The sequence below is a fragment of the Glycine soja genome, chromosome 17, assembly GCF_004193775.1.
Source record: "Glycine soja cultivar W05 chromosome 17, ASM419377v2, whole genome shotgun sequence".
Classification (NCBI taxonomy): domain Eukaryota; kingdom Viridiplantae; phylum Streptophyta; class Magnoliopsida; order Fabales; family Fabaceae; genus Glycine; species Glycine soja.
The window spans coordinates 3,618,080-3,645,234 of NC_041018.1; the positions used below are offsets into that span (position 1 = coordinate 3,618,080).

The following is a 27,155-nucleotide window of genomic DNA, read 5'->3' on the forward strand; positions in this document are numbered from 1 at the left end:
CACTTAGAGAAGAAGTATTCATTATGGACGATGCAATGAGATATAAGTACTGCGTTTAATACCTAGAAAACAAAGAAATTGTAGTGACAAACATCATCTTATAAGTAAACAAGCAGAATTTTGTTTACGACCTACATTAGTGGCTTTCTTCTACTAACACTAATAAGAACACACTACGAATAGAAGCTCAAATTGTAATATATAGCACCATTGATGACACTATTGCAGAAGCCTTTAAATTATTTTCTAGCGTTCTTAAATTATTATATAAACATGTATATATAAACTAGTATTGCCATTAAATATAAAAATTAGATAAAATAGTACAATGTAAAAATCTCTACATCCCTCTTGAACGAATGTATGAATTATAGTCAATAAATGTTTAATGCATCATAATATGTATTTAGTGGCAGCTGCGTTTCAGCATGTGCTTCAAGGAAATCAGTGTGCGAACTACTTGGTAAGCAAGGGGCGTCATCCTTGGATGCTTTGAAGTTTTGACCCTCTTGAACATATCCTTTGTTGCAGATTTGTTCAGGGGATGCTATGGGTTTGCCTTTCCGGCATCATTAGTCTTCTTTTTTTATGTTTGTTTTTAGGGTTAATTAAGTTTTTAGTCCTCAAATTATGTAATTTTGAATTTTTGATTCTTGAAATAGTCTTTACCGTTAATATCCTTTATTAAGTAATAAAATATCATGAAACAAGACAAATTAAAAGGAAAGGAGAAGAATCATCGTTGAATCATAAGTTTCAAGTATTCCTGAGGAGCTAGTTTATCAGCCTATTCATTTTTTTTCATTTACAATCTATGGTGATATTTGTGATGACTTAAAGTATTTTTAAGATAAATGTCTGGATTAAAAATAATAACAACAAATTTTTAATAATGACAAATTTTTTAGAGATCAATTTTTTAAAAAAAAATAATTCATGAATTAAAAATTCAAAACTCTCTAATTTGAGGATTAAAAACTTAATTAAACCTTGTTTTTATATTTTCCCACTCAAAAAAATGAGTCATAATGTTTTTATAAACTACTTGTATAAATGATAAACTTACAAGGAATGTGCATGGTGTAATAGATGGAATGTGATGTTAAAGCATCTATAATGCATGGTTATTTAGATGGATAGTTTATCATAATTTCATGCGCCTTATAATTACACATAGATTTAAACATCTTAAATGAAAATCACTCTAATGTTAAGGTTGTCAAAGTGAATGATTAACTAAATTTTACGATGTTTGACAAATATTATATATTACATATTTGCTTTCTAAATTTGTTGAGATTGAAGTTATGGGTTTCCCTCCTGAATGGTTAGCATGAAAGGTAATATTAGAAATAAATAAAAAATCATTTTATTTCTCTACTCTTAAAATGGTGCCCAATTATGATTTTTTCATTAAATAGTGTCGAGTTGTTTTTTAACAAAAGTTCCCTCTGTCGTTTATGTTCAAATGAGAGTGAGTCAAATGTTTATTATTGTTGTATCATTTTAGGTTTAATATAATTTAAATTTTTCCCAAAAAAAAAAAATAGTGTCAAAGAACTTACAACAACTCACACATTCTAATTCGATCAAGTGAACTAGACCCAGCTAAAAAAATAGTGTCGAGTTGTTTTTTTAACAAAAGTTCCCTCTGTCGTTTATGTTCAAATGAGAGTGAGTCAAATGTTTATTATTGTTGTATCATTTTAGATTTAATATAATTTAAATTTTTCCCAAAAAAAAAAATAGTGTCAAAGAACTTACAACAACTCACACATTCTAATTCGATCAAGTGAACTAGACCCTTTCACATTGAATAGGATTGTAATCCTTATTAAATTGATGGAGACTGTTTTGATTGTTCAGGTTAATATTGATTCTCTTTGGTAGCGGAAAAAGAGTTGGGAAAGCAACAAATGAAGGAAGGTAACAAACAAAAGAAATGAGAAGAATGAATACAAGAATTTGAAATACTAATTACAGGAAATATTTGCAATCATAAAAATTGAAGCCTTCAACTACTACTAATATCTATCAAAGTCTAGAGTAGAAGTTAAAACGACAAAGAACTACAAAATCAAATATATAAAAAAAAAAGAGGCTAAAACTACTCAAAACTGCAAATGCACTCAGAATTGTGTTGATTGAGCACCTAATCCTAGCCATGTCATGGATTCAGCCGGCTTATTTGAAGCAGAGTTGGGATTGTTTATTTGATATGGTGCTTTGGAAGCAATTCTGCAAACACAGCATAAAAAGATAACAGAATTAGTCAATTAGGCCGAAACAACATTACTCAGCGGATAGTTGCAGGACAAAAAGTGGAAAACTGATTTGCACAATGCACTAGATTAATGCCTTCTTTAATCTTTACTAAGAAAATAGCACGATGCATCAATTTTCCATGACACAAAAACTAGACATAATCAGACCACGCAAAAAGGCCAGACATTCACTACACAAACTGGTTGATACTGAGATTGTTTCAAATGATCAATCTAAGAGAGGGATAAAAGTTTATGTTTGAAAAGGGAAAAAAAAATCAAAGATGCAGCCTCATAACAAACAGAATCACCAAGCAATATTTCCTTGTTTGAGAGGCTTACCTATCTTTTCTCTTAGAAAGGAACCGATGAAGTGAAACTTTCCTAGCAATTGGCAGTTCTGTACAGAAATTAAATTTATGATCAGAAAAAAAACATGAAACATAATACAAAAGTATTGGCTTTGGTCATCTCAAAATAGTAGAGATCAAAAGAAAGTACCACAAACAATTGGTCTGGACGGTGCTTGAGGGGAGACATTAGGAACAAAGGAAGGATGATTCCCTTGCTGGTTATGAGTGTGAGCACATGCAGAGGTGTTTTGGCTTTGGGATATTCCCTTGCCGGCTAATGACATTATCTCCTCCAATTTTTCAGCAGGAAAATCATCAAACACAACAACTTGCCCAGCATAAAAGATTGTCAACTGAGCAGCTTTAGGCTCCTTCTCTATAGACTTAAATGCACTGTAGATCATTAAATAAAGGAACACTTATTAATCATTATGAAACTTTATGCATTCATGACTCAACAGATTTCCTCCAGAGGAACACTTATTGAAGGACTACGATCTCATGCACTGCTATAAAGTGAATGCAGAGAATCCATTCCCCTCACACAAAGAATGACACACGAAAATCTGTTAACTAACTTCGTAGCTAATTAAGCACAACAACACACCTTGATTTGACCATGGTTGGAACCTCTGAGTGGTGAGGATAAGCACTCTGGGGAGATAGGAAATCCACAGTAGTTGGGTTCCGTTGCTTGATGATGGTGGGAAACAACTCCATGGTTGTTGCAGAGTGACACGATGTCTCAGGGGAACCTGTGAAACAAGGAGGTTAAGGAAAACTCGTATAGAAAACATGCAAGTCCATGGCAGCTTTAGCTTAGGAACACATATGTTAAAGTTCGTGTTATATAGCAATCGACCACACAAAATCACTTTCTTTTAGGAGAACAATCCGTAACATTTCAAGGAGAAAAATATGGACGGTTAGGGCTCATATCCAAAGGCAAAACACGTTTTTGTTAAACTTCTCATTTTGCATCGCTATCGGTTGAGATACCTTTTATTCCTCTCCGAATAAGAAGGAAAATTTAGAAACCACGAGTCAGATTAAGATCCGTTTTTACATAAGTATCCAATAAAAGTTGAGCAATCGAAAGCATTTGAAACATTGAACATAGAGAAAAGCTCAAGCGGTCTAAGAACAAAAATAAAAATAAAAACTTAATCGAAACCAACGATTTGACGAATTGGCTTCCTTCTAAGTTCTAACAGAATAAAATTCAATTAATTTAGGGTTAATTGAGGAATAAAATTAAATAGGTACCGTAAGTATCGGGGGTGCGAGTCATCCCGAGGGTAAGGTCTCCGAAGGCACCTTTTTCCTTGATGTATTGGCTCAATAGACTACAAGTCTGAGAGAAAGTGGACTTCTCGGCCGGCGACTTGGCCGGGCGGGGGCCGGAAAATGCCGAATATTCCGATGAGCTGGACATTCTGGTAGCCGTAAAAATGAAAATGAATCCAGAGAAACAGAAAACCGAAAGGAATCGTTGTTGACGGCAAGCTCTGAGGATGGAAGAAGCTAATGGTTGGTGGTGGCGAAGGGTTTATGGTTTATGGTATATATAATAAGGTTGACAATTGGGAAAATAAAATTGAAGCACGAGGAATATGTGGGTGTTTTAAATTTAATATAATGTTGTGGTTCTTTATTTTTTAATAATTAAATTAAATTTGAAGAGAAGTTTCCACCACGTGTTGTTTGCGTTGGTTAAAGGGATGCGGCAAAGTTTTGTCGTTGGCTTTTGTTGTGTGCACACCGCAAGCAATTACGTGGTTCGCTTCCTTTCAAGACTGCGCTCCTCAGTGCCATTAATGCGTTTTTTAACATTGTGAACCACAGCTCATATCACATGCACAAACACTGTGTCTTCAATTTATTATACTTTATTTTTTAGTATTCAGTTTCAATTTATTACACTTATTGTATAAAATACTTGCCGTCTCATTATAATTATCATCTTTAATCTTAATTATTTTTCATTTATATCTTTTATAGTATTAACCGTGAATAATAAAATTTATAAATAAATAATGATATAACATTATTATTTTTTCATTCATTTATTAATTTTTATTAATATTTATAAAATAACCTAACACAACTATTATTTCGCAACAGGAAAAATAATTTTATATTTTCGTTTAACCACAATTCATCATACTCTTATATTATTCACATACTAAAAGTTGTCAAAAGTAAATAATGAAAAGTCATCTAATAAAATAGTGTAAAATGGAAAATTAATGACGAATTAAAAATTAACCGAAGAATTTGAGAAATTAAAAATTTGAAATTCCAAAAAAAAAAGAATGCTCCTATCATTCTTTCTAATAGTATCTTTCCAACATTCTTTTTATGTTTGGTTGAAATTTGTTGATAATCATGTATTTTTGTAGATCTTATATTTAAATTAGGAGAAAAGAATATCACTAAAATTTCTTATATAAAAAAAGTTGGGAGGTTAAAAATTTAATTAAATCTATTATTATTATTATTATTATTATTTAAATTCTAATATTCTTATTCGAGTTTGTATAATTATTAATAGAATGAAGCTTTTTTTTTATCTAGCGAACATATGGGTTAAAAAATTATAAGTAGTTTTTGTTAAAAAAAAATAATTTATAAAAAATATTTATTACATGAGAAAATCATAATTTTGGACTTGATTAAAAAGGGAATCAAGTTTTCTGAAAACAAAATTCAAATCTAATTAGTTTGGAGTTAATTTGGGTAGTTGTAAGTATCAATACATTGTCTTAAAAAACAAGTTTCAAAACAATTTGCATTACCAATTCTCCATATTATGTTTTTTTTTAAACATGTTTTCAATTACGACATACTACATCCTTCTCTTTTTCTTTCTTTCTTTATCTTTTTGTAGCTACCCCTAAAAAAATAATTGATGTTTTAAAATTTCTAAATTTAATTAATACTTTTAAATATATTCTTATTTAATATCCACTGCCCAGTAATGGTACATGATGCAAGTATCAAATATTAAAGCATTAAATAAAGATATTTTAGTTCAGATAGAATAATTTTTAATTTATATACAATAATCTTTTTTCAGGGACTATGTACAATAATCTTAAACATAATGAAAAAAAATGTACTATTCGATCGTTTTCAAGAATTTGAGGCATGATTAGTATTTTTAATCAAATTAAGGCATATAAAATCATCGAATTTGGGTGAAACAAAAATAGGTAATGGCTCATGTGTAAATTAAGGTTATATTGAAAGAGGTGTTTATATATTTAATGTCCGATAATGACTCTAACAAAATTCTTTTCATAAAAAAATATTTATGAAAAACCAAAAAAGTCAATGGAATATAAACACCAGGACACTTCTAATTGCTACGAATAGCATATACCCATAAATCGTTATTGTCAATTTCACCTTATAAAAAAGTTTTCAAGTTATATATTGATGATAATTATTTTAGAAATTTTATTAAAAATGATTTATAATTAATTACAATATTAAAACTAGTTAAAACTTAATTTAACAACTGTTTATACTGTCTTAAAATTGAATAGGCCAGGAGAAAAAAAGTAGGATGAAATTTGTTTAAGAACACGAGTTGTTCACACTTCACACACTGTCTTTAAAAATTGAAGAGGCCAGGAGAGAAAAGAGTTCATAGCTAATTGACTACTTTTTAGAAATCAATACAGAGAAAAAGAACGATAAAATATAATACTAATGAAAACCTAAACAAGTGGAAATGGAAAGCAAAATCATCCGTGTGTGTAACGCGGAGTTTTGTGGTGCGGCAAAGTTTGTTTGGTACACACAAATAACACCGCCAGACCAAACAGCTTCTTATAAGGCATGGCTTACTCTTAAAAAAGGAACAAAAAAGAAAGCTATTTGTAGAAATATATGTGAACTTTATCATTTGTTCATTGATAATACTGGTGCATTGTGTTTTTATTTTATGAAAAATTAAATAAAATATTAAAATATACTTCTTTCGGTCTCAAATATAAAAATACATACATTTTTTTTCTCTAAAATATAATTTTTTATTATTTCTAAAATAATTTTATTTAATTGAGATTTTATTTTTAATAATTCTTCTTTATTCCTAATAATAAATTTTAACGAAAGATAAATTAGAAAAATAATTTTTAAATAAGATTAATACAATTAAACGTGATTAACTAATTTATTTTCATAGTTTTCGTAGTTAGTTAGGGTGAATTAATTTTTTTTTCCTTATTTGACGCCGGAATAGTAGTACATAATTTTAAAATAAACTATAGTAAAGTATAATAATAAATAATGTAGAAATAATATTATTCATTTGATGGAGGTGTCACGGGCCAAGACTGAGTCTTAAGGTGATGTTCATGTTCATCAGTCATGAGTCATGACTCGTGACCTCTCTAAACTATTGTCTATTGATTCCCCTTTACGAAACACCCTTCATTTTGCCAACAATTACAGGGCCTAAATCTGCATCACCCATTGGGTTTATAGAGTTGCAAACCGAACACAAAACCAATTGGAGGCTTATTTTTAGATGTATTGACTTGACAGAATTCGGGTTGGAGAGGCTTATTTTTTATTATACAAATCATATTTATAAAATCTTATATTAATCTAACATTATTTAATAACCTATTATATACGCTGTCATTAAAATTGATATAATATACTTTTAAAATATATAAAAGTTAAAAACCCTTTGACTATATTTTTACAGTTGTTTACATTTGACAAAAAATAAAAAATAAAATTGAGATAATATATATTTATAATCGACAAATTGCATTTTATATAAAGTTGATTGTGTGAGGTGATAAACAACTATGTTACACACACTTTGACCGTGAAACAACCATGAATGTGTGGTTGTTGAGGAGTACCCACCCTGTATTGTTTCTACCGCTTCTTCAGGCAGAAAAATATCTGGAACGAGGTTAAGAAATTCCACATTTTGAGGAATGTGACAAATAATCAGTAACCAAGGACTTTAGAAGAAAGAGTAGATGGATGAGAGAAGATCTTTAAAGTGATAGGGTCCAGGGATTGAAATAGAAGGTCTGTGGCACCAAGTTATAGGAAAATGTTAAGCTTACAACCGACCTCGCATTATTTGATACTACTACTATAAGGTTCACCTGTTGACAAAATTAAATCACTTGCATTACTAGGCTTTGCAGTTCTTTTTTATATTACACTCAGAGCTCAGTGGGAATGCTCTAATCTTCCTCAGCAGAAAAATGAATGCATAATGACAAATTCATAATTCTCTTGCTTGCAATAATCCCCCTTATCTAGTAAACTTACGTACGCATATGAAAATTTTCTGTATTTACAACTCCATTTCAGAAAGCTATAAAATGTAGACAAGTGAACTTACAGAATTAAAAAAAGAAAAGCGTGACTTGACTTCTCCAACCTCCACAAAAAATGATCTAATACAGACATAAATTGAGGCCCTAGTAAAAGGAACAAGGCCAGGAATTAGTGAACATGAAACCTCAAAAATCATAATCTATATCTGTTACATTCTGGGACGCAGAATGCTTAACCAACTGTCCTTGCTCATTGTACCGATCAAGGTTCTCACAGGGAGCAGGATAGATGGTACCTATTACACGGCCTTGAACAAATGCACACTGAAAGATATGCTTCTTCTTGTAGGTTAGACCAACTGACATATCTTTAAAAGTCACATTTCTCACAGGAATCTCTTCACTACCGTGTATGCGTACTGGCACGCGAACTCCTTGGCCATGGACTGTGGTAAAGCTTATGTCTCTGAGAATTGGGAGTGCCAAAGGGTCATACCCATCATCAGGGTGTTCATTGTAATCTGTCTTCATAACAATTCCAACTCGAACATTCTCAAATGTTATATTCCGATAAGTTATTTGGCGCACATATGCTCCTCGTCCAGGGGCGGTCTTGATCCTCACACCACGCCTAGAATCCCATATAAGAAGATTCTCCACCGTGACATTGGATACCCCGCCAGACATTTCACTGCCTATTGAGATGCCAGCACTGTTCCATTTGATAAAAAATAAAATCATTAAGATATGAAGACCCCAATACATGATGAGATAGACAAACACAAACTGATATGAAGCTGTCAAAATTTAACTGAGATTGGTTTATGCAAAGAAAAGTTAACTAGAAATATCTATACAAATATATCCAGGACCATCAATTGGAAAAGTTGACATCAGTCAGACAAAGGTGTTGATTTTACCTGGAGTCTATGAACCACATATGTAGACTATTGAGATCCACGAGTGAGGTTATTCAATAAAAGATTGAAAGGAAAAGAGAGGCTCCAAAGATAATTTCAAACAAAAGCACAAATTACACATGGTATCATGCTGGTGGTAGAATAACCAAATCAGGTATGGCATAATGGCAAATATGTATTTCTTGAAAATGCGTAGAATTGCATAGCTTAGAGTACTGTTAAAAATTCAGGTGAAGCATAAAGCAAGATAAGACATGAAACCGGTGTTTCCTGGGTATTTATACATTTTACAGACATGGTAAAAAATACATGGCACGATATAGTCAGAAATAATTTATTTACACTCAGGCTCTTCATTATGCAGGCGTACTAAAAGCAGCAGTTACCTTGTGTTTGGGAAAGCTTAAATTATGGGAAAGTAACCCTTTTTTTTACAAAGCTGCCTAAAGAAAGTGATTATTTTCCCAAATAAAAAGATGCTGAAAGGCATTCAGAAAATTACAAATTGGTTGGGTTAGGGATTCACCTGACCATAGAGCGAACAACAAGGTTTCGGATCATTATATTCATGGAAGGCCTTCCATAATCAATTCCATACTGATCCCAGCCACTTTTTACAGCAATTGCATCATCTCCCACACTTATGTAACAGTCCTCTATCAACATATCCTCACAAGAGTCTGCTCATACCATAGAAATTAGTGTTTATTAAAATTCTTCATACAAACAATAAAATTAGATGAAAATTAAAGTTAAAAGTTAGATACCTCTCAGGCTGATAATTGACACACAAAGCAAATACTCCCTTTGGTCTCAAATATAAAAAGAAAAAAACCACTTTTTTCTTGGTCTGAAATATAAGAAAATTTCAACTAACTTTACCTTATTTAATGCTACTATCTCTAAAATACCCTTCATTTAATTGAGAAGCTGGTTTCAATGACTCTTTCCTATCCTTGATACCAAGTTCCAATGAAGGGTAAGTTGGGAAAAAAATACTTTTTAATTGAAATTGATGCAATTAAATATGGTTAACTAATTTTCTTAGTTAGTGTGCCATGTTTTTTTTTCTTATATTTGAGACCAAAGGGAGTAAAGTATAACAGGTGTCAGGTTAAATTTAGTATATCTTGTTTGTGCACAACAAACAAACATCTCACACAAGTTATGGAACACTAAATTCTAAAATTAATCACCCACAGACTTGAAGCACATTTCCCAAAAATCTGGCACCTCACACAAGCTTACACAAAAAAAAGACAAAGGAAAAAACAAATTAACCTATTCCTGCCTGTATAATCGTTTTCCCACTGAATCAATTAGCGTACAGCCGTACATATACTGAGAAATGGTTCGGCTGGCCAGAAAAATCAAATTATTTACAGGATTATGCTTCCACCCTTCCACCATACATAATAATAAACCCTTAGTATGCAACTTCGTTTACATTAACTCTCAAGTTGGTTTCTTTGTCATTGCTAGCTATCAAGATGAAGCTATCCTCACCTAATCGCCAAAATCTATTTCCTTAACAATTGGCATATAACTAATCAGCAAATTATAGACCATACATTAAGATACGAAATAAATTTTAGTATTCAGTAGAAGATACTTGCCAGGATCTATGCCATCAGTATTTGGAGCTCCAAACACAGGAGCCAATATAGTCACACCTTTTATTGTAATGTTTTTGCAGTCATATGGATGAATTGTCCAGAAAGGAGAGTCACGCAAAGTAATATTAGTGATCACAATGTCACTAGAAAACATGATCTGAACAAGTGGCCCCCTAGTGTGGTTGAGACGCTTCTGGCGATATTTTTTCCACCATGACTGTCCCTGTCCATTTATGGTACCGTTATGCCCTGTCAGTTTGGGCAATAGATGAAATCAGATAAAGTTGTAAATTAAGCTTAAGCATCACATAGAACATGGGGGAAGGGGAGATAGAAAAAAAAAAAAAAAAAACAGTGCTGTGCTAGCATTGCTTATCCTGATAATGATTGCCTCCTAATTAGTGCACTGCTTATATCTTGGTCACAGATTTCTCCCTACTAGTGCATTATCCTTCAAGGTGGTTGTTTATATAATAAGTCTAAGTAGCATGAGAATTGACATGAATAAAGGAAGACTTGTGTTATGCTAAACCTTTTCCCTTTAATGAGGTATAGGAGACGAGCCAAACTAAATTACACCAAGGAAATATTAGCAAATGCTAAAGCAACTGATTTCTCAACAAATATTGAAACATTATTGATTCAAATCGACATAAACACTAGAAAAATTAATTTGACAAAATATTAGTCAATAAGGAACTATACCAATTGTTGTTCAACATAAGCTTAAGCCTTTGAAAATATATCAAGTCAACTACAAAGGCAAGTTTGGACAATATTATTTTCCTTTTGAGGCTCTAAAAGCCAATTTTCCTTCTTGTTCCTCAAAATGCAACAATTAGATTACACTGCAAGATAAAGACTTGAATGTGACAATGACATTGGATACCAAGTATGACTTTTGTATTCCTTCACATACATTGGAAGCAGGATGAAAAATCCTCACCTGTTATCACAACATCTTTAAGATGTTGACCATGAATCAAACTGCCATATCGAGGCCCAGGATGCTCCCTCCCATACCCATATGAAGGCAATGGAGGCATCAGTGGCCAATATTTTTCATCCTGTTAGCCATCACGTAAGATGACAAATATAGTGTCAGTAAAATGTTTAATTATGAGAGCGCGGAAGAGATATGTAATGAAAGAAATAGATTATAAAATTACAAATATAACTACAATTGAAGAGCTCAATGATAAGATTCAGCAGAATGAGACATGCTAGCAATACACTTTTTAACATACTCTTGTGATCACACTTTCTATTATTGGTTGGAATATATTGAAAATCACAATAATTTATGGGTTCCACTTCTCATTCAATGAACTTCATACCTGATTTTGCAGTTTCCAATAAATTTAGACCAATAGTAAAGAGTGTGTTGCTAGCACTCCTCTTAGCAGAATACATAATCCAGTGATAATTAACTAGAGTCATAGATATCAAGTCCAATTGTCCGAATTCTCCCACTCAATGCCAAGGGCGCAATGTAGATGTACATTAGCTTCCAGAATATCAAATGATGGATACTCATGTTTCCAACAGTTATACATTATACAAAAATCTGGCTGGTATAAAGAAATTCAGCAAGCCAGAAAATTGACTTCCGACAACATCTAAGTTTATTATCATCTAGGTACAATAACTTTTGTCAAAAAGATAGATCAAGCAATATTCTACTCTTTAAAGCTCAATTAGGAATTGTCATTTTGTACAACAGCATATAGTCTGAACAGCAGCCCTACCCAGATATTATTTCATAGAATCAATTTGATCACCTAGAACTCAGTCTTTGGTGCTCTTCGTCAATCCTACCATATTGGTCTCTCACTAGCATTTTAAAGAATTGTTTTTTATTCTTCATGCTCCAAGCTTGATCAAAACTCTTGTATTAAATTGAAATATATGCCCATCATGGCAGTAAGTATCTTATGAATTGTATGATATGATACAATTCAAGTTGCTGTTGATACGAATTGTGGTGTGTTGCATTTTTGGGCATGAATCGCTTGTATTGGAGGTGAATCACAATTTCCAGACACCACAGCTGGCAAAGGGGGACACACACCGAAAATGGATTGGGTCATGTGCGACCTGAATTTTTAAAACCCTAAGATAACATTTTATTTATTTATCCAAAAAATAGCAGAATAGGGAGGGAATGGGCTGGTTTTTCGCCTACCGTCAGACCCTCTGTGCCCTCTATTCACATTATAGCATTTCTCATTCATTAGTTCATTCTTCATTAACGTTTCTACTTTCCTCTGTTCCTCCCAAAGTTATTTCCTTTGTTCCTATGTCTTCTAATTACAAGTGATGGTGCAGGTGGTCCTGCCTCCTGAAAATGAGAGCTGGTTGTTATTATTGAGCTGCTGGAGTGATTTTTCTACATGTATTGTGCCGCTGGTCCCCTTGTTTGCCTGGACACATGCTTATTAAATTGCTGGTTGGTTGCTATTGTTTAATTGCTGTTTGTTGGTGGTCCCCTCCTCTCTGGCAGTGGATGTGTAACTGACAGTTTTTGGCCCTGTGGCTGTTATTATACAGCAACAGTGTTTGTTTTGAAGCTTATGTAACCACTCAATCATTGTTCCTCATAGGTGCTCCTTCAAGTCTTCTCCATGCATGCTTAAACCATCTAAGACAAAATTTTACCATTTTCTTCTATAATAGGAGGTACATGAGCTTTCTTTCTAATGATTGTATTCATAATCCCATCTTTTCTCTGCTTTTTCGTCACTAAGGCCCAAGAGTAGCACCATATCATCACCAAGGTATTTTGGCCAAATATCTTCCCCTCCATCCCACAAAAATTCTTCCTCTAATCTATCGAACATCAACAAGTTCCGTAGTCTGCCTACCCAAGCACTGCTGAACCATTTCCTCTCCTCCATGGATATCGTGAGCCGAATTGATGATTGGGAAGGCTTTTTCATCGCCTGAATAGCTGTCAGAGACCATCTTTTCTCTATCGTTTTGCTGCCCATCGTCACCGGTGTTGCATATGAAACTGACAATGTCTGTTGGTGAGTACAATTCTTCTGTTTTCCTCCTTTCGCTGGTGTTTGTGCTGTTATCGCCCTGACTCTTTCGTTGACTCTGTCTACCTGCATATCTCCTTGTAGCCCCTGCTTATACTGATCCTCCTTATGGAATTTCTCTATCGGCTTCCCCACCCTTCCATGTTTCGGGAGGTTCGCATGCATTTTAAGGCCACCTATGATCAGATTACCCAGCTGTTTCTCAAGTTTCCAGACATCATCAACCCCTTTGAACCTCACAAAGTTATATCTCCTTCCGCTCCTATTTCTTTTCTTTGCAATAAAAATCTATCTGACGTCACCCCATTTTTTGAACTCAAACCATAGTTCCTCCTTTTCCCCCACATCCTCTGGAAATCGCATGAAGTAGAATGAATACACGTCTGGTGCATCCCTCCAATTCTTCCGCCTCCCCTCCCCTAGTCTTGCCGCCACTATCGTCGCAGTAGGTCGCTGGTACCCTTTTCCGGCATAGCTGAGACTGGGTGTCTCAATTACCCTCTCTCTGTTTCACTCTCTCACTTGGTCACTCTTTCTCTCTCTACTGCTCTCTCTCACTTTCTCTCTCTATCATTCTCTTTGTGCAAAAATCATCTTTGCGACATTTAATTTCTTGTTGACTCTTTACTATCCAACACTCTGTCCCATACAACATCACAGATCTTATGGTTGTGTTATAAAATTTCCCTTTAAGCTTGAGTGGTACTTTTCTATCACATATCACACCCAGAGCATTCCTTCATTCCATCCACCCTACTTGGATCTTGTGGTTGATATCACCCTGTATCTCCCCATCATTTTGTATGATGGACCCAAGGTATTTAAAATGTGAGGCTTGTGGTATAGTATGTTCTCCTATTTTTACATCTAAGCGAGAATAAAGTCAAAGATCCTTTTAAAAAGAAAAATTGTGCCAAACAACTGCAGTCACAATAGCCAAAGTGCCAAACTACAATCAACTAGCCTTGAAGAAATGCTATAATTGATACTGCAGTTCTACTCTCACAAATACAACATTCATTTACCTTTCCAAACATTAAACGGGTTAGTGCACATGTCTTCAACTCTGAACATAAGATATCCAACATAGAAAGATATATATATGGTATAATAAAGGTAATGTGTGAATGAAACTACTTCAGACCAACTACTGTAGGCATGCTTCAACATATCATAAAAATAATAATTGCATTATCCAAAGACATTTTATTAGTTGCTATGGGTGGTTTTCCCCCCTCTTAGTTTCTGAAATTATCCAAAGGCAAGTAGCATATGACTGCTTTTGACACAAGGAACAGACAACCAAAGTCCATGAAGAAAACCATTCCATTTAAACATGAGAATTCGTTCCACAAGCAAGCAATAAGATGTAAGACAGTGATATAATATTCAAAACTGAAACAGTACAGAAGTATTTATCACTGTACTTTTTAGTTCTTCAACTAAAAGTGATTTCTCTCTTGGGGGCCTCGTTTACATTTCAATTACTCCATCACATATCATGAAAGGAAAATGTACCATCTTTCCACTGAGCCGGAAAATTGTTACTAAAGAAAGAACAACCGCATCCTTCATGATAACAACATCAACTAAAATTACAAGAGAAAGAACAACCATATCCCACTAGGTAAGATCAGCTAGATAGACCACCCAATGCTATTCTATTCAGTTAAAGACCAAATTTTCAGAGAAATTATTTACTATGAGATCCTCTGAACAACTTATCCTAATGTCCTCCTGTCTCTCTCTCTCTCTCTAGTTTCACAGGACTACAAATCATACAATCTACTCTCTTCACTATTTTTCTACTTTATACGTGACCAAACCACCTTAACAACTTTCCTCATTATCCTTCATGATTATAATTATAATTAAAAATAATAATAAAAACATACAAACCACAAAATTAACACTGAGTTAAAAAAAAAAAAAAGGAAAGATAGAAAACTGACATCAATGCCAAGTATAACAGCATCTTCAGCTAGAAAGAGAGTCATGTGGCTGGTGAGATTAAACGGCGCCGTGAGCCAGCGTCCAGGAGGCACATTCAACTGCGCACCGCCTTTCTTCCCGAACTTAGAAACCGCAGAAACGGCCCTCTCGAAAGCCTCGGTGTTGAGAGTAACGCCGTCACCGACCCCACCGAAATCCGTCAAATTGAAGGCCATTGGGCGGAGCATGGGCATGGGCCTGCCCGGAATTCCTCCGTAGACCAGAAACCCGCCCACTATGTTCCTCTGCCACAGAAAAACGGAGGCGAAGGCGGCGATCCATAGAAGGGTCAAGAGGGTCTTGTGCGAGGTGAAGAACGCGGGGACCCAGCGGCGAAGGTCGAGCCTTTGGTGGTGGAAGTGCCCTAGCGTCGAGGTCTCCACCATCATTGAAAGTAAGTGCCTACCTACCCTTTTGCGAAATGGGGTTGGATTTGGAAGATGATGACGTGCGTCACTCGGAACTACTCATGGATTCGTTTCGTGGGAGTGAAAAAGGAGGGAACTTTGGGATGAGATGTGAGTATGTATATGTATGTAGCAGTGAGAATGAGGGAAGGAAGGGTGTGTTTGGGGGAAAATAAATTGTGGAGTGAATTGAAAGGGAAGGTGGGGAGAGTGGAAGTGGAATTTGGTTCCGGAGACAGTGATGGGATAACAGTGGGTCCAAAAACAAAATGAAAAAACATGGATCCTTGAACGACTTCTTCTTCCTATCTCATCTCATCCTTTACAAATTACAATAACCTGTGTGTGTGGCTTTGTGTTGAGCTGTTTCGCCTCGTCAGACAAGGTAGGAATGGTAAATTGGTAAATGTAAATCACTAATCTACCCAGATTAAAATTTGTTTTTGCAGTGATCCAGTGAATAAAAAGAGTAGTTTTTTTTTTATCATGATGAAGAGAACATAAGTGTCCAAATTTATTGGTTAAGCTTGTGATAAATGATTATTGTTGATCCAAAGAAGTTTAAAATAATGATAATCAAATACGAGGTTTTCTCGGTAAAAGATCCGTCTCACCCGTATGAATATTGCAGAACCTTGCATCCGTAAGTTAACCTCTGACTTTAATAATGAGTAGTTTTCATAAAAAGACTATATAGGCACAGGAATTGAATGTATAATTAAATCGATAAAACAGTCGATGTCCCAGAAAATTAAAAAACTTTAGAAACGGAAAAGAAAATTATTCCTCAAATAAATTTGGGTGGTCTTGTCACTTGTGCTTGAAATTCTAAAAGATTAGGTAGGAGTATTTTGTTGTTTATTTTAATTAATGTGTAAGATAAATGTTTGTTTTAAATAATTATAATTTTAATAAATGATTAATTTTAAAATAAAAAAAATAAATGAATATTTTTAAATTATAATTAAAATACATAAATATTTAAATCATATAATAAATAATTTAAATTATGATATATTATAATGTTGTTTTTAAATTGAAATAAGTAGGTTATACAAATAAAGATTTACCTTAGAAGGAAAATAATTATTAAAAATATAGAATATAATTAGAGAAGGGTCAACATACACTAATATAGTAACTTTTTTAAAATTAGTTATCATCTTTATTATTTATTTTCTTAAAATCTAATATTATAATAAAGTTATTAATCTTATTTGTTATATTAAAAAAAATATAAATAATTAAAATAAAAAATAACTCCAAAAGAAATAGTAATTGTTATATAATGATTTTATACTATGTATTAACCAATAAAAAATAATTTAAATGATTTTTTAAGATAATTATTATAAAAATCTATTATATATTATAATTTATAATTAAATAATAATATAAATTGTGTGCTTTACCCTGTCAAATGTCAATATATTTTCTATTATCTCAAAAATGTATTAGACAATAAAGATTCGATGCATATTTTTTTTATTTTATGTGATGTGTATGGGTTAAAAGACTAAATAATAGAAAAAAACTTATGCAATAAATATATTTTTTAGTTTCAATATAAGATTTTAACACTTTTTTAATTTTTATTTCTCAACATGCGCATTCGACGTGTAGAATAAAATAGAAATTTCGTTATTCAAAATATTATTATTTTGCTTTGAAAGTGAGAAGCTCGCACAGAGGTTAACATTAGAACTACACCCTGATAACTCATTGATGAATGCGTGTAATGGAATGTTACTTTCAAATTAAGGTTAGTTCTCTAAACTCATTGATAAATATAAGTATTATTTTTTTTCTTGAAATTTAAATCAAGGTAGATTTCATTTATAGCTTTTCTTGTTGCATTTAAAAGTTCCGGTATCGCGTTCTCAAATTACAAAAAACAATTTGTTACAATTTCTAAAGATACACTAAATCATCTTTAACTACATCTTCGGTAAAAATTTAAATGACATTAGCATATGAACAATGCGTGCAGTCGTACTAGTGTACAAGTAATTGACATTCATTTTATGTAATCCAGATCATTAAACATTTTTAAGCTCAAATGCCTTCTTCAAAAGTTACTCCATTTAAGTTTATTGAGGCTATTTCATCTCGAGTGAATTTCGCTGAATCGGAAACAATTAGCAATTGTTGAACAATTAACAATTTTGGTTCGATCTTAAAGTTATTAGTTATTTGTGTTCAAGCACCTGACTATTTAGAATTACAATTTTGATTCGATCTTAACTTTCATATTACGCTGCAAGTTGAAATTATGAATGTTAAGAAAAACTAATTCTAAAAAAATAATTATAACTAGTTTTATATAACTAATTATATAAAAGTAGATATAAAATTATAACCCATTTTTATAGTTATGTGTATTTTAAATAATTTATTTTTTGTTTATAAAATATTTACAAAAATGAGTATTTTAAATAACTTATTTTTATTCATCAATAATTTAGGTATTTTAGATATAACTTATTAGTATTTTTATAACAAGTTATATGTTCAAATTTTAAAAATTAGTTGTAATAATTATAATATCCACTTATAATTTAGTTATTTATTAGGAATGATTATACTTACCTAAATAACTAAATCACGAGTATGAATGATTAGATGAAATTAGCTAGTCTCCATATATAGGGTCACTATTTAAAGATGATATGAGTTCTAGCTTATGTTTCAAAACAACCTAGCACATGTGTTATGTGTCTTGTGTACTATAAAACAGAAAAAAAAGGGAGAGATAATATTAGGCAGATGCTAATATAGATAGATGAGAGAAGTAGGAAAATTGCATGCATGGGAGATGAGAGGGGGCATGCATGAGGAGGAGTTGATTGATGGCCGTAAAAGCAAAGGGTCCCGAAATCTCCAAAATGAATGGAAACAGCTATCTCCATTAATTGCTATTCTTAGAATGACATGGTAATTCCAATCCATCTCTCAAACACCACAACCTAGCTAGCTTTCCCATTCCCCCCCGTACGTACGCGGGCGCACCCCCCACATCCAAACAAAACAAAACAAAACAAAAAGCTAAATCCTAAAACACACACAATCAGAGAACCTCAATCTCTCCGAGCAGCGGTCCATTTTTCTCCCGGAACACGCATAAGATTTCCGGCTCGGCGATGGCCGCTGTTCGCCTCCTTCTCTTCCACCTCCTCCTCCTCCTCCTCCTCTTCCCTTTCTCCTCTTTCTCCCTCTCCGAAAACGAAGCCCTTCTCAACCTCAAGAAATCATTCTCCAACCCCGTTGCTCTCTCTTCCTGGGTCCCCAACCAGAGCCCTTGCTCCTCCCGGTGGCTCGGCGTCATCTGCTTCAACAACATCGTCAGCAGCCTCCACCTCGCCGACCTCTCCCTCTCCGGCACCATCGACGTCGACGCCCTCACCCAAATCCCCACTCTCCGTTCAATCAGCTTCATCAACAACTCCTTCTCCGGCCCGATCCCTCCCTTCAACAAACTCGGAGCCCTCAAGGCCCTCTACTTAGCCCGCAACCATTTCTCCGGCCAAATCCCCTCCGATTTCTTCTCCCAATTAGCTTCCCTGAAAAAAATATGGATCTCCGACAACAATTTCTCCGGCCCCATCCCCTCTTCCTTAACCAACCTCCGCTTCCTCACCGAACTCCACCTCGAGAACAACCAGTTCTCTGGCCCGGTCCCGGAGCTCAAGCAAGGCATAAAATCCTTGGACATGTCGAACAACAAGCTCCAGGGAGAAATCCCCGCCGCCATGTCGCGGTTCGACGCGAATTCCTTCTCCAACAACGAAGGGCTCTGCGGGAAGCCTTTGATTAAAGAGTGTGAGGCCGGTAGTTCAGAAGGGTCGGGTTGGGGGATGAAGATGGTTATTATCCTCATTGCCGCTGTTGCTTTGGCGATGATTTTTGTGTTGATGCGGTCGAAGCGTCGACGCGACGATGACTTCAGCGTGATGAGCAGGGATCACGTGGACGAGGTGGTGCAAGTGCACGTGCCGAGCTCGAACCATAGCAGGGCCTCCGAGAGGGGGAGCAAGAAGGAGTTTACTTCGTCGAAGAAAGGGTCGTCGCGTGGCGGCATGGGTGACCTTGTGATGGTGAACGACGAGAAGGGCGTGTTTGGGTTGCCCGATTTGATGAAGGCTGCCGCGGAGGTTCTCGGGAACGGTGGGTTGGGTTCGGCCTACAAAGCTGCCATGAACAATGGCCTCTCTGTGGTGGTCAAGAGGATGCGCGAGATGAATAAAGTCAGCAGAGACATCTTTGACGCCGAGATGAGACGCTTTGGAAGACTCAGAAACCCTAACATCATTACGCCTCTCGCTTACCATTACCGCAAGGAGGAAAAGCTGTTTGTCACTGAATACATGCCCAAAGGAAGCTTGCTATACGTCTTGCATGGTACGTACCACATTAATCACTTTCATTTATAGCATTTGATCATAAACCAATCATAAACATTGATGGTGAAGGTTTTAAACTGTAGTGATTGTAATTTCTTGATATTTTGAGTAACACAATTGCACTACCTCCAAAGATTTTGATGTTGTGCTCTTGTTGCAATCCTTGATATTTTGAGTATAGCAATTGTACTGACTCCAAAGATTTTGATGTTGTGACCGAAATTATAGTCGATACAACCGCAATTAAAATGTAGTTGTAGTAACTCCAAAAACTTTGATGGTTCTACAATCAAAATTGTGATCACACAACATTTTTTAAACCTTGCACGTATTGGAGTACCCAAAAACAAGCATGGTTAAGGACAAAACTTTGATGTTATAATTTTGGTTTCCATTCGATCTCTAATTAAAATTGGAGTTTCAACTTGATAATATGTGTAATCAATCAAGGTTTACATTAGAGGTTAATATATATTACTGAAGTCAAATTTTTATTAGGATAGGAGAACAACACCTCAACATTTAAGAAAGTTTTGTCTAGTAATTAATTCCCATTTGCTCTTTTCTATACGTTACTCGATCTCTTGTTTATTTTATGAAAATTATATGCATACAATGCAAGGTAATATATAGTTAAGGGGTGTGGTATAATGTTTTCTGCAGGTGACAGAGGATCGAGTCATGCCGACCTGAACTGGCCAATGCGTTTGAATATCGTGAAGGGAATTGCACGAGGGTTGGGTTTTATTTATTCTGAATTTCCTAACGAAGTGCTGCCACATGGAAACCTGAAATCCAGTAATGTTCTACTAACTGAAAATTACGAGCCTCTCCTAAGCGACTTCGCCTTTCATCCACTCATCAACCCCAACTACGCCATACAGACAATGTTTGCCTACAAAACACCCGATTACGTGTCATACCAGCATGTTTCACAGAAGACCGACGTGTATTGCCTCGGAATCATCGTTCTTGAAATCATCACTGGGAAATTCCCCTCTCAGTATCACAGTAATGGCAAGGGTGGGACTGACGTAGTGCACTGGGTGTTCACTGCCATTTCTGAGAGAAGAGAAGCGGAATTGATTGATCCAGAGTTGATGAGCAATCACTCCAACTCCCTCAATCAAATGCTGCAACTTCTCCAAGTAGGGGCTGCTTGCACGGAGAGCAACCCCGACCAACGACTTAACATGAAGGAAGCCATTAGAAGGATAGAGGAGGTTCAGGTTTAAATATGTTGTGTCAATATATGATAGCTTAGTACAAAGTTGCTTTTGTAGGTGAGAAAAATTGCGTTGCAGGTCTAGGAAAGAGTGCATTCATTAGCATCTTGATCCAGCAATCACTTTGTGCATGAGAACCACACAGTCCACGGGGATAATTAAAGAGAATGATTCAGAGGGAGAACGAAAGGCAGAGGGGGAGAAAAATATCGGAGGCAGATCAGGGTGGCATGTTGTTTCAGGAACTTGTTGATGTCAATTATCTCGCTCCAAAAACTATGAAATAGAGCATAAATTGTGCGATGCTGAAGCTTGGAGTTTTGGCCAATTTTTGGTCCTTCTGAAGAAGAGAGAAAAATGTCAAAGTCCAAGCTAAGTCGATGGGTGTGTCTCTTTCTGCTGACGGCAGTACTTGTAATTATATTGTGTGCATTTCGTATAAAATGGAACCAGTTTTTCAGACAGCATGCATCCCCCAATTTTACTGCTTACAAGTTTGTATCCTGGGATTTACCCACTCTTACTTTTATTCCTATCAAATATATCCAAGGGATTGCTTTTGATTTCTCACTCTTCCCCTCTCCTTTTCATGTGTAGATTTTTTTTTTTTTCCTTTTAAAGTTAGCTAATACAAGTTGCAATGAGAAAGGCCTAATTTCCTATGTTATTTTATCTTCTTTTTTTTTTTTTTTTTACATTCTCTTACATTAATTAAGGGTATAGTTGATCAAACTCGTGGGTAACCCAATTGAAAGTTTAAAAGCTAGTTATTTGCTAAAAGTTGATAAGTCAAAAGCTAACTTAATTAAGTGCTTTCTCAAACACTTTCTAATTGTACAATATATCATATATATGTTTACAAAAATGACACACGACCACGACCTTGTAGAATGTAGAGCATGTCCATTCAAAGTAATAATAGTGATTATCTATGTATTTCGACTCAACTAGCCCCCATAACTCTAAAATTTCTAGGGGTGTATACAAGTATTTTTGTTTGATTTTATTAGAATAAAAATCAAATCAATCAAAACCAAATGGATGATTAGATTTAATTTTGATTTTTTTTTTGCAACAAACTTGAACTAAATTAACTTGATGAAAAATTAGTTGTTTTTGTTCAAGTAATTGGGTTGGAACTGAAGCTTTTCGAATCCATGATGATTGCTTAAGCAAATACTATTGTCCAACAAAAAAGTCTTATTTAATGGAAAAATGATTTTTTTTAAGTTATGCTAATATGTAAGAAGACAATTGTTTAAGTCGTATAAAATTATAAAAAAAATGTTATAGAATAATAGAAGGAGTCATAAAATGGATGCAAATTCACATATAATATCTTGAGTGTTTTTAATTAAAAAATAAAAATTTAACTTTGAAAAAGAGTCAATATTCTAAATTACTCTTCTAAAAAATATCACAAATAAAAAACACTTATTACATTTAAATTACCATATTCAATTAGACGTGTTGCATTAATTAGTTGGAAATGATGTTTTTAAGTTTTAATTTTATTTTTCTGTAAAAAAAAAATAATTTTATTCTTGGCAGATGGTCCAACACGTGGCAAAACACTTCTCTGCTACGTGGAGGAACTTAAAACTATATTCTCCTTAAAAAAAACAAGACTACTCTCCCAAGTCCTTCGTTCCCAAACCCAGTGGAAAGTAGCGAAATGTATCGAACGGCGGCGAAGCGGTTGGTGAGCGGTGCAAGATACTACTATACTGGCAAGGTTGGGCTCAGATTCCGGCCTTCTCAGATATTGATACCCTCTTCTCGCTTTTCCACATCCGAGACTCAACCACTTCCCATTCCCGTCGCCACCGAAACCGAAACCCCTAACTCTTCAGATTCGTCCCCTTCTTCTTCATCTTCCTCAACAGCCACAAAACCCAGAGCCAAGTACGAGGACCAACAAACTCGCGTGCTTCAGGCCTCGCTCTCTTACGTCGTTCGTTCCCTCTTCTACTATATGTTGATGATTCAATTTTCCAAAATTACAACACACACGGTTGTTTTTTTATTGCATGTATAGATTCTATGATTCTAACAATAGGTAATTGTGTTTTTTCTTTTTCTTTTTCAGTTAAAGTTGGGGTGGACAGAAGCTGCTCTAGTTGCAGGAGCAAGGGATGTTGGTCTTTCACCATCTATCGTTGGATCTTTGCCCAGAAAGGAAGCAACACTGGTCGAGGTGCATTTCCTCCTCTATCATTTTCACTGTCTTATCCGTCACAGTGTTTTCTTGTAATTGATTGTTAGTAATTACCGATAAATATTTGGAGTTGGAGTAGATTAAAAGAGTTTGATATTGTTTGTGACTGTTTTGAACAGTTATCTCCTGTGATGGTTGAATGTGTTTGTTAAACCTTCATGTTAGTTTGCTTAATAATAACTAGAATTTTGGTCCTGTCTTTATAAATTCTTCATAAATACTTGGAGGAGAAAAAAAAAAAGATAAAATGTATTAAAATTTTCCATATGCTGTATTGCCGTTATGCGACAAGCCATCCTCTCGAATGTGACTGGGAAAAATGTTTCACCGATAAAAGGATGAGTGCAATAACGGAAGGAGAAAAATGTTTTCTGTTTTTATATATGAAATAAGTGACTCAGAACACTTACCAGTAGTCAGATATCTCTTTTCCTCTGGCATTGTGTGCGAATTCTTACTAGCATCCTATCTTTGTAAGATGTGACCATTGGCGAGCTACAAATTCAAGAGTTGTTTATTTTTATCAGTATTTTTGGGTTGCTTTATTCAGTTATAGGTTTCCAATGCATGAATTCTCTTCCACTTTTTATATTATCTAATGTAGTCTAGTACAATCAGTTTAATGGGTTGCAGCCATTATTTGGAATGTTGTTTTCTTGTTGCGCTTATTAGTTTATATGAATTGACCATTTTGTCTGTCATGTCAAAACATTTTTCAGTATTTCATGGACGGCTGCTTACAAAGACTTGTTGATAAAATTGACTCAGATGAGAGTTTAAAAAATTTGACACCAAGTGACTGCATCTCTAAGCTTATCAGATTTCGTTTAGAAATGCAAGCTCCATATATATCAACATGGCCCCAAGCTCTTAGCATCCAGGTCTCTGCATGCGCCCTTTTTCCTATTTAGAGGCTTATCTATCTGAATTATAGACCTGAAAGAGTTTTTTGGAAATAATTTGTTTACAGGCACAACCTGTTAATGTTCCTACAAGTTTTAAGCAGAGGGCAGTGCTTGTGGATGAGATCTGGCATGCTGCTGGTGATAATGCTTCCGACATTGATTGGTATGCCAAGCGCACTGTCCTTGGAGGAATATACTCAACAACTGAGATTTATATGCTGACAGATAGCTCTCCTGGTTTGTTTTTCTTGAATTTCTTCCCCTCCCTTTTAAAGACACAAGCATTTCATAGAATTTGCTTGATTCTCTTTCATCCATTCACCATTTCTAGTGTTTTTGTGCCTTTCTTTTTATGATGATCATTCATTTGCAAGTCAACTTCTGGTTCTATGATTGCAGTGACCATGTTTTCTTTTTGTGAATGCTTTGAAAATATTAACTGGATTCAATTTTCTGTTCTCTTTAAATCACTTTATCTTCTTGAATCAAGACTGTCCTGTTTGCTTCCATGGCAATATATATGAGGATTAATTTGATAAACAATGGAATTTTTTCCTATTCCATGGAATACTCCAGTACGTGTATTATATGTATATTGAATAAAATGACATTTTGGGTAGAGACGTAGCTTGTGAGGACTTTTCTAAATGCTTCTGTGGTTTGTTTTCTGGCAGATTTCCGTGATACATGGGCTTTCCTGGATGCTCGAGTGAAAGATGCCTTTGATATAAAGAAAACCATTCAAGAGGTAATCCTTATGTTGTTACTGTGATTGGTCCTTCAAATTTTTCATTTTTCAATTATTTCGAAATGTCATGCTTGATGCATTCCAGAATTCTCAGACATCAAAATTTTCAGGCACAGTATTTGGCAGAAGCTGTCAGTACCGGGCTGGGGAACTCCTTTCAAGGGTTTGTCGGGAAAGTTTTCCAGAGATGAGTCGGGCTGGGGAACTCCTTTCCCTTGGCTATATGTTGTTGTTTCAAACAATGTTTCGATTGTCACTTGAAGGAGATGCTATATTATACACGCGTAGTAATTAGTTATCTTTCATTTACTTCAAATTTGGTCTGTTTTCGGCACTTCCTTCAACGCTTGAGTTCCAGGCAGGGTCATGAGTGCAAAATAATAATTTTAAGCTTGTAAATAATTCTATTATGATTTATAATACTAATCGAAAAAAACTTGCTCTTTTTTCCCTTCCCCCAAAGAATTTTGTTTATTCATATGTCTCTTATATTGTAATTTCTCTTTTTTTTTTAAAAAAAAAAGTGACGTGTTTGCTGAATTAATTTTTTTTTTTAAATGATGTGGGGAGTGCTTGTATTACAAATCGAACATTTGCTCACTAGCTATTAGGATACACACTCTTAATTTCTCTCACAAGAGTCACAACATTTGCGCATAATATTTATGACTAATAGTGTTAAATCCAGTTATATATAGCAAATATATCGATAAGTTAATAAAAAGTAGATTAAATCTTGAAGTTAGCCTTTTAAAACTACACATGTTAATCATTATTAATCTTCTACGAATTTTGGTTATTAAATTAATTTTTTCAATGATCTAAAACAAAATTAGATCAATAAAAAAAATAGATTAGTCCCCGCAATAAATCTTTCACTAACAGTTGATTTGTCACGAGTGGTAATTCATGATTCTTTGGCCTTTCAAAGTTCACGCCTATAACAATTATTTTCTGAACTTATTAAAAATAATATGGCAACGTTTTAAATTTTAAAGAAAATATATTGGTAACGATTTTTTTTTTGTATGTACACAAAATTTGGACTTTGGAGAACTAATTTCAGAATTGACTATTATTTTTAGGTAAGTTTTTTTGAAAACGTATTTAAATGAATAAAAATTAAGAATGAATCCTTTAATGATAAAAACCAAAACATACTACATCAGTTAATTAATTAAAACATAAAAACTGATGCCTAAAACGAATTTAATTGGGAATGGAAAATAAGGAGAGGATTGGTGGGTTTGCAATTTGGCTCTTTACCAACCCTCTAGGATCTAGGATCAGCCACGCACTAACAAAGTTTGAAAATTATATAATTTCATTTTCAAATTTCCTAATCATAATAATATAAATGAGTATTTTGTGTAGACGGGGTGTTCCACTCTCGTAGGATGCACTTGTGCCCCTGCGTTTAAGTACTTCTTACCCCAACTTCACCCTCTCGTCACTGCTCTCACATTCCCCGACTGACTCAAACTCCACTCACTGCACCAATCTATTTTTTCTTGCTATCAACAAAACTATATTTTAAGACTTTCTTTGATGCTTTTTGAATTGGATGAATACTGGTGTAACTTGTGTTCATGCACAAATTATTACCTTCTTTTGCTTACAGTTTTTTCTCAATTTTCTTTTCAAGAGTCATATTTATAATAATGAATTAAACTTGGATCGGACCTTTTCTCTTGTCATTCAAGGTTGTAAAATATTTATAGAAAGAAAGCCAGTTATTGGTGCG

At 34.4% G+C, this 27,155-nt stretch overlaps 4 protein-coding genes across 5 annotated transcripts; 2 read left to right on the top strand and 2 right to left on the bottom strand.

Moving 5' to 3' along the window:
• Positions 1-1,916: 1,916 nt before the first annotated feature.
• On the bottom strand, positions 1,917-4,218 carry LOC114392238 (protein TIFY 10A-like). Its single transcript, XM_028353288.1, has 5 exons — positions 3,884-4,218; positions 3,225-3,372; positions 2,766-3,010; positions 2,607-2,664; positions 1,917-2,238 (listed from the first exon to the last, which is right to left on the bottom strand). Exons 1-5 carry the CDS (start codon positions 4,050-4,052, stop codon positions 2,130-2,132), a joined length of 729 nt encoding a protein of 242 aa, XP_028209089.1. The 5' UTR covers positions 4,053-4,218; the 3' UTR covers positions 1,917-2,129.
• Positions 4,219-7,845: 3,627 nt separating this feature from the next.
• Positions 7,846-15,896, bottom strand: LOC114393413 (probable polygalacturonase). The gene is made up of 5 exons (XM_028354758.1): positions 15,468-15,896; positions 11,418-11,538; positions 10,472-10,720; positions 9,382-9,535; positions 7,846-8,647 (listed from the first exon to the last, which is right to left on the bottom strand). Exons 1-5 carry the CDS (start codon positions 15,894-15,896, stop codon positions 8,122-8,124), a joined length of 1,479 nt encoding a protein of 492 aa, XP_028210559.1. The 3' UTR covers positions 7,846-8,121.
• Positions 15,897-18,714: 2,818 nt separating this feature from the next.
• Positions 18,715-22,131, top strand: LOC114393120 (pollen receptor-like kinase 3). The gene is made up of 2 exons (XM_028354383.1): positions 18,715-20,312; positions 20,978-22,131. The coding sequence occupies exons 1-2, from the start codon at positions 19,055-19,057 to the stop codon at positions 21,547-21,549; spliced, it is 1,830 nt and encodes a 609-aa protein (XP_028210184.1). The 5' UTR covers positions 18,715-19,054; the 3' UTR covers positions 21,550-22,131.
• Positions 22,132-23,161: 1,030 nt separating this feature from the next.
• LOC114391803 (ubiquinone biosynthesis protein COQ9, mitochondrial-like) lies at positions 23,162-25,873 on the top strand. Of its 2 annotated transcripts, none has more exons than XM_028352777.1 (6): positions 23,162-23,494; positions 23,630-23,737; positions 24,478-24,639; positions 24,729-24,900; positions 25,338-25,411; positions 25,506-25,873. In XM_028352777.1, exons 1-6 carry the CDS (start codon positions 23,216-23,218, stop codon positions 25,704-25,706), a joined length of 996 nt encoding a protein of 331 aa, XP_028208578.1. In that variant the 5' UTR covers positions 23,162-23,215; the 3' UTR covers positions 25,707-25,873. The 2 variants fall into 2 exon arrangements, with proteins under 2 accessions (XP_028208578.1, XP_028208579.1); XM_028352778.1 differs by having other exon boundaries at positions 25,522-25,873.
• The last annotated feature ends 1,282 nt before the right edge of the window (positions 25,874-27,155 follow it).

Coding starts and splice junctions, on each gene's coding strand:
- LOC114392238 (XM_028353288.1), bottom strand. CDS start 4,052: ATGTCCAGCTCATCGGAATATTCGGCATTTTCCGGCCCCCGCCCGGCC. Junction 2,665..2,765: donor GTCCAGACCAATTGTTTGTG/GTACTTTCTTTT, acceptor ATTTCTGTACAG/AACTGCCAATTGCTAGGAAA. Junction 2,239..2,606: donor CTTTCTAAGAGAAAAGATAG/GTAAGCCTCTCA, acceptor CTGTGTTTGCAG/AATTGCTTCCAAAGCACCAT.
- LOC114393413 (XM_028354758.1), bottom strand. CDS start 15,896: ATGATGGTGGAGACCTCGACGCTAGGGCACTTCCACCACCAAAGGCTC. Junction 11,539..15,467: donor CTGTTATACTTGGCATTGAT/GTCAGTTTTCTA, acceptor GATGGCTAACAG/GATGAAAAATATTGGCCACT. Junction 8,648..9,381: donor GTTGTTCGCTCTATGGTCAG/GTGAATCCCTAA, acceptor CAAATGGAACAG/TGCTGGCATCTCAATAGGCA.
- LOC114393120 (XM_028354383.1), top strand. CDS start 19,055: ATGGCCGCTGTTCGCCTCCTTCTCTTCCACCTCCTCCTCCTCCTCCTC. Junction 20,313..20,977: donor CTTGCTATACGTCTTGCATG/GTACGTACCACA, acceptor TGTTTTCTGCAG/GTGACAGAGGATCGAGTCAT.
- LOC114391803 (XM_028352777.1), top strand. CDS start 23,216: ATGTATCGAACGGCGGCGAAGCGGTTGGTGAGCGGTGCAAGATACTAC. Junction 23,738..24,477: donor AGGAAGCAACACTGGTCGAG/GTGCATTTCCTC, acceptor AACATTTTTCAG/TATTTCATGGACGGCTGCTT. Junction 24,901..25,337: donor GCTGACAGATAGCTCTCCTG/GTTTGTTTTTCT, acceptor GTTTTCTGGCAG/ATTTCCGTGATACATGGGCT.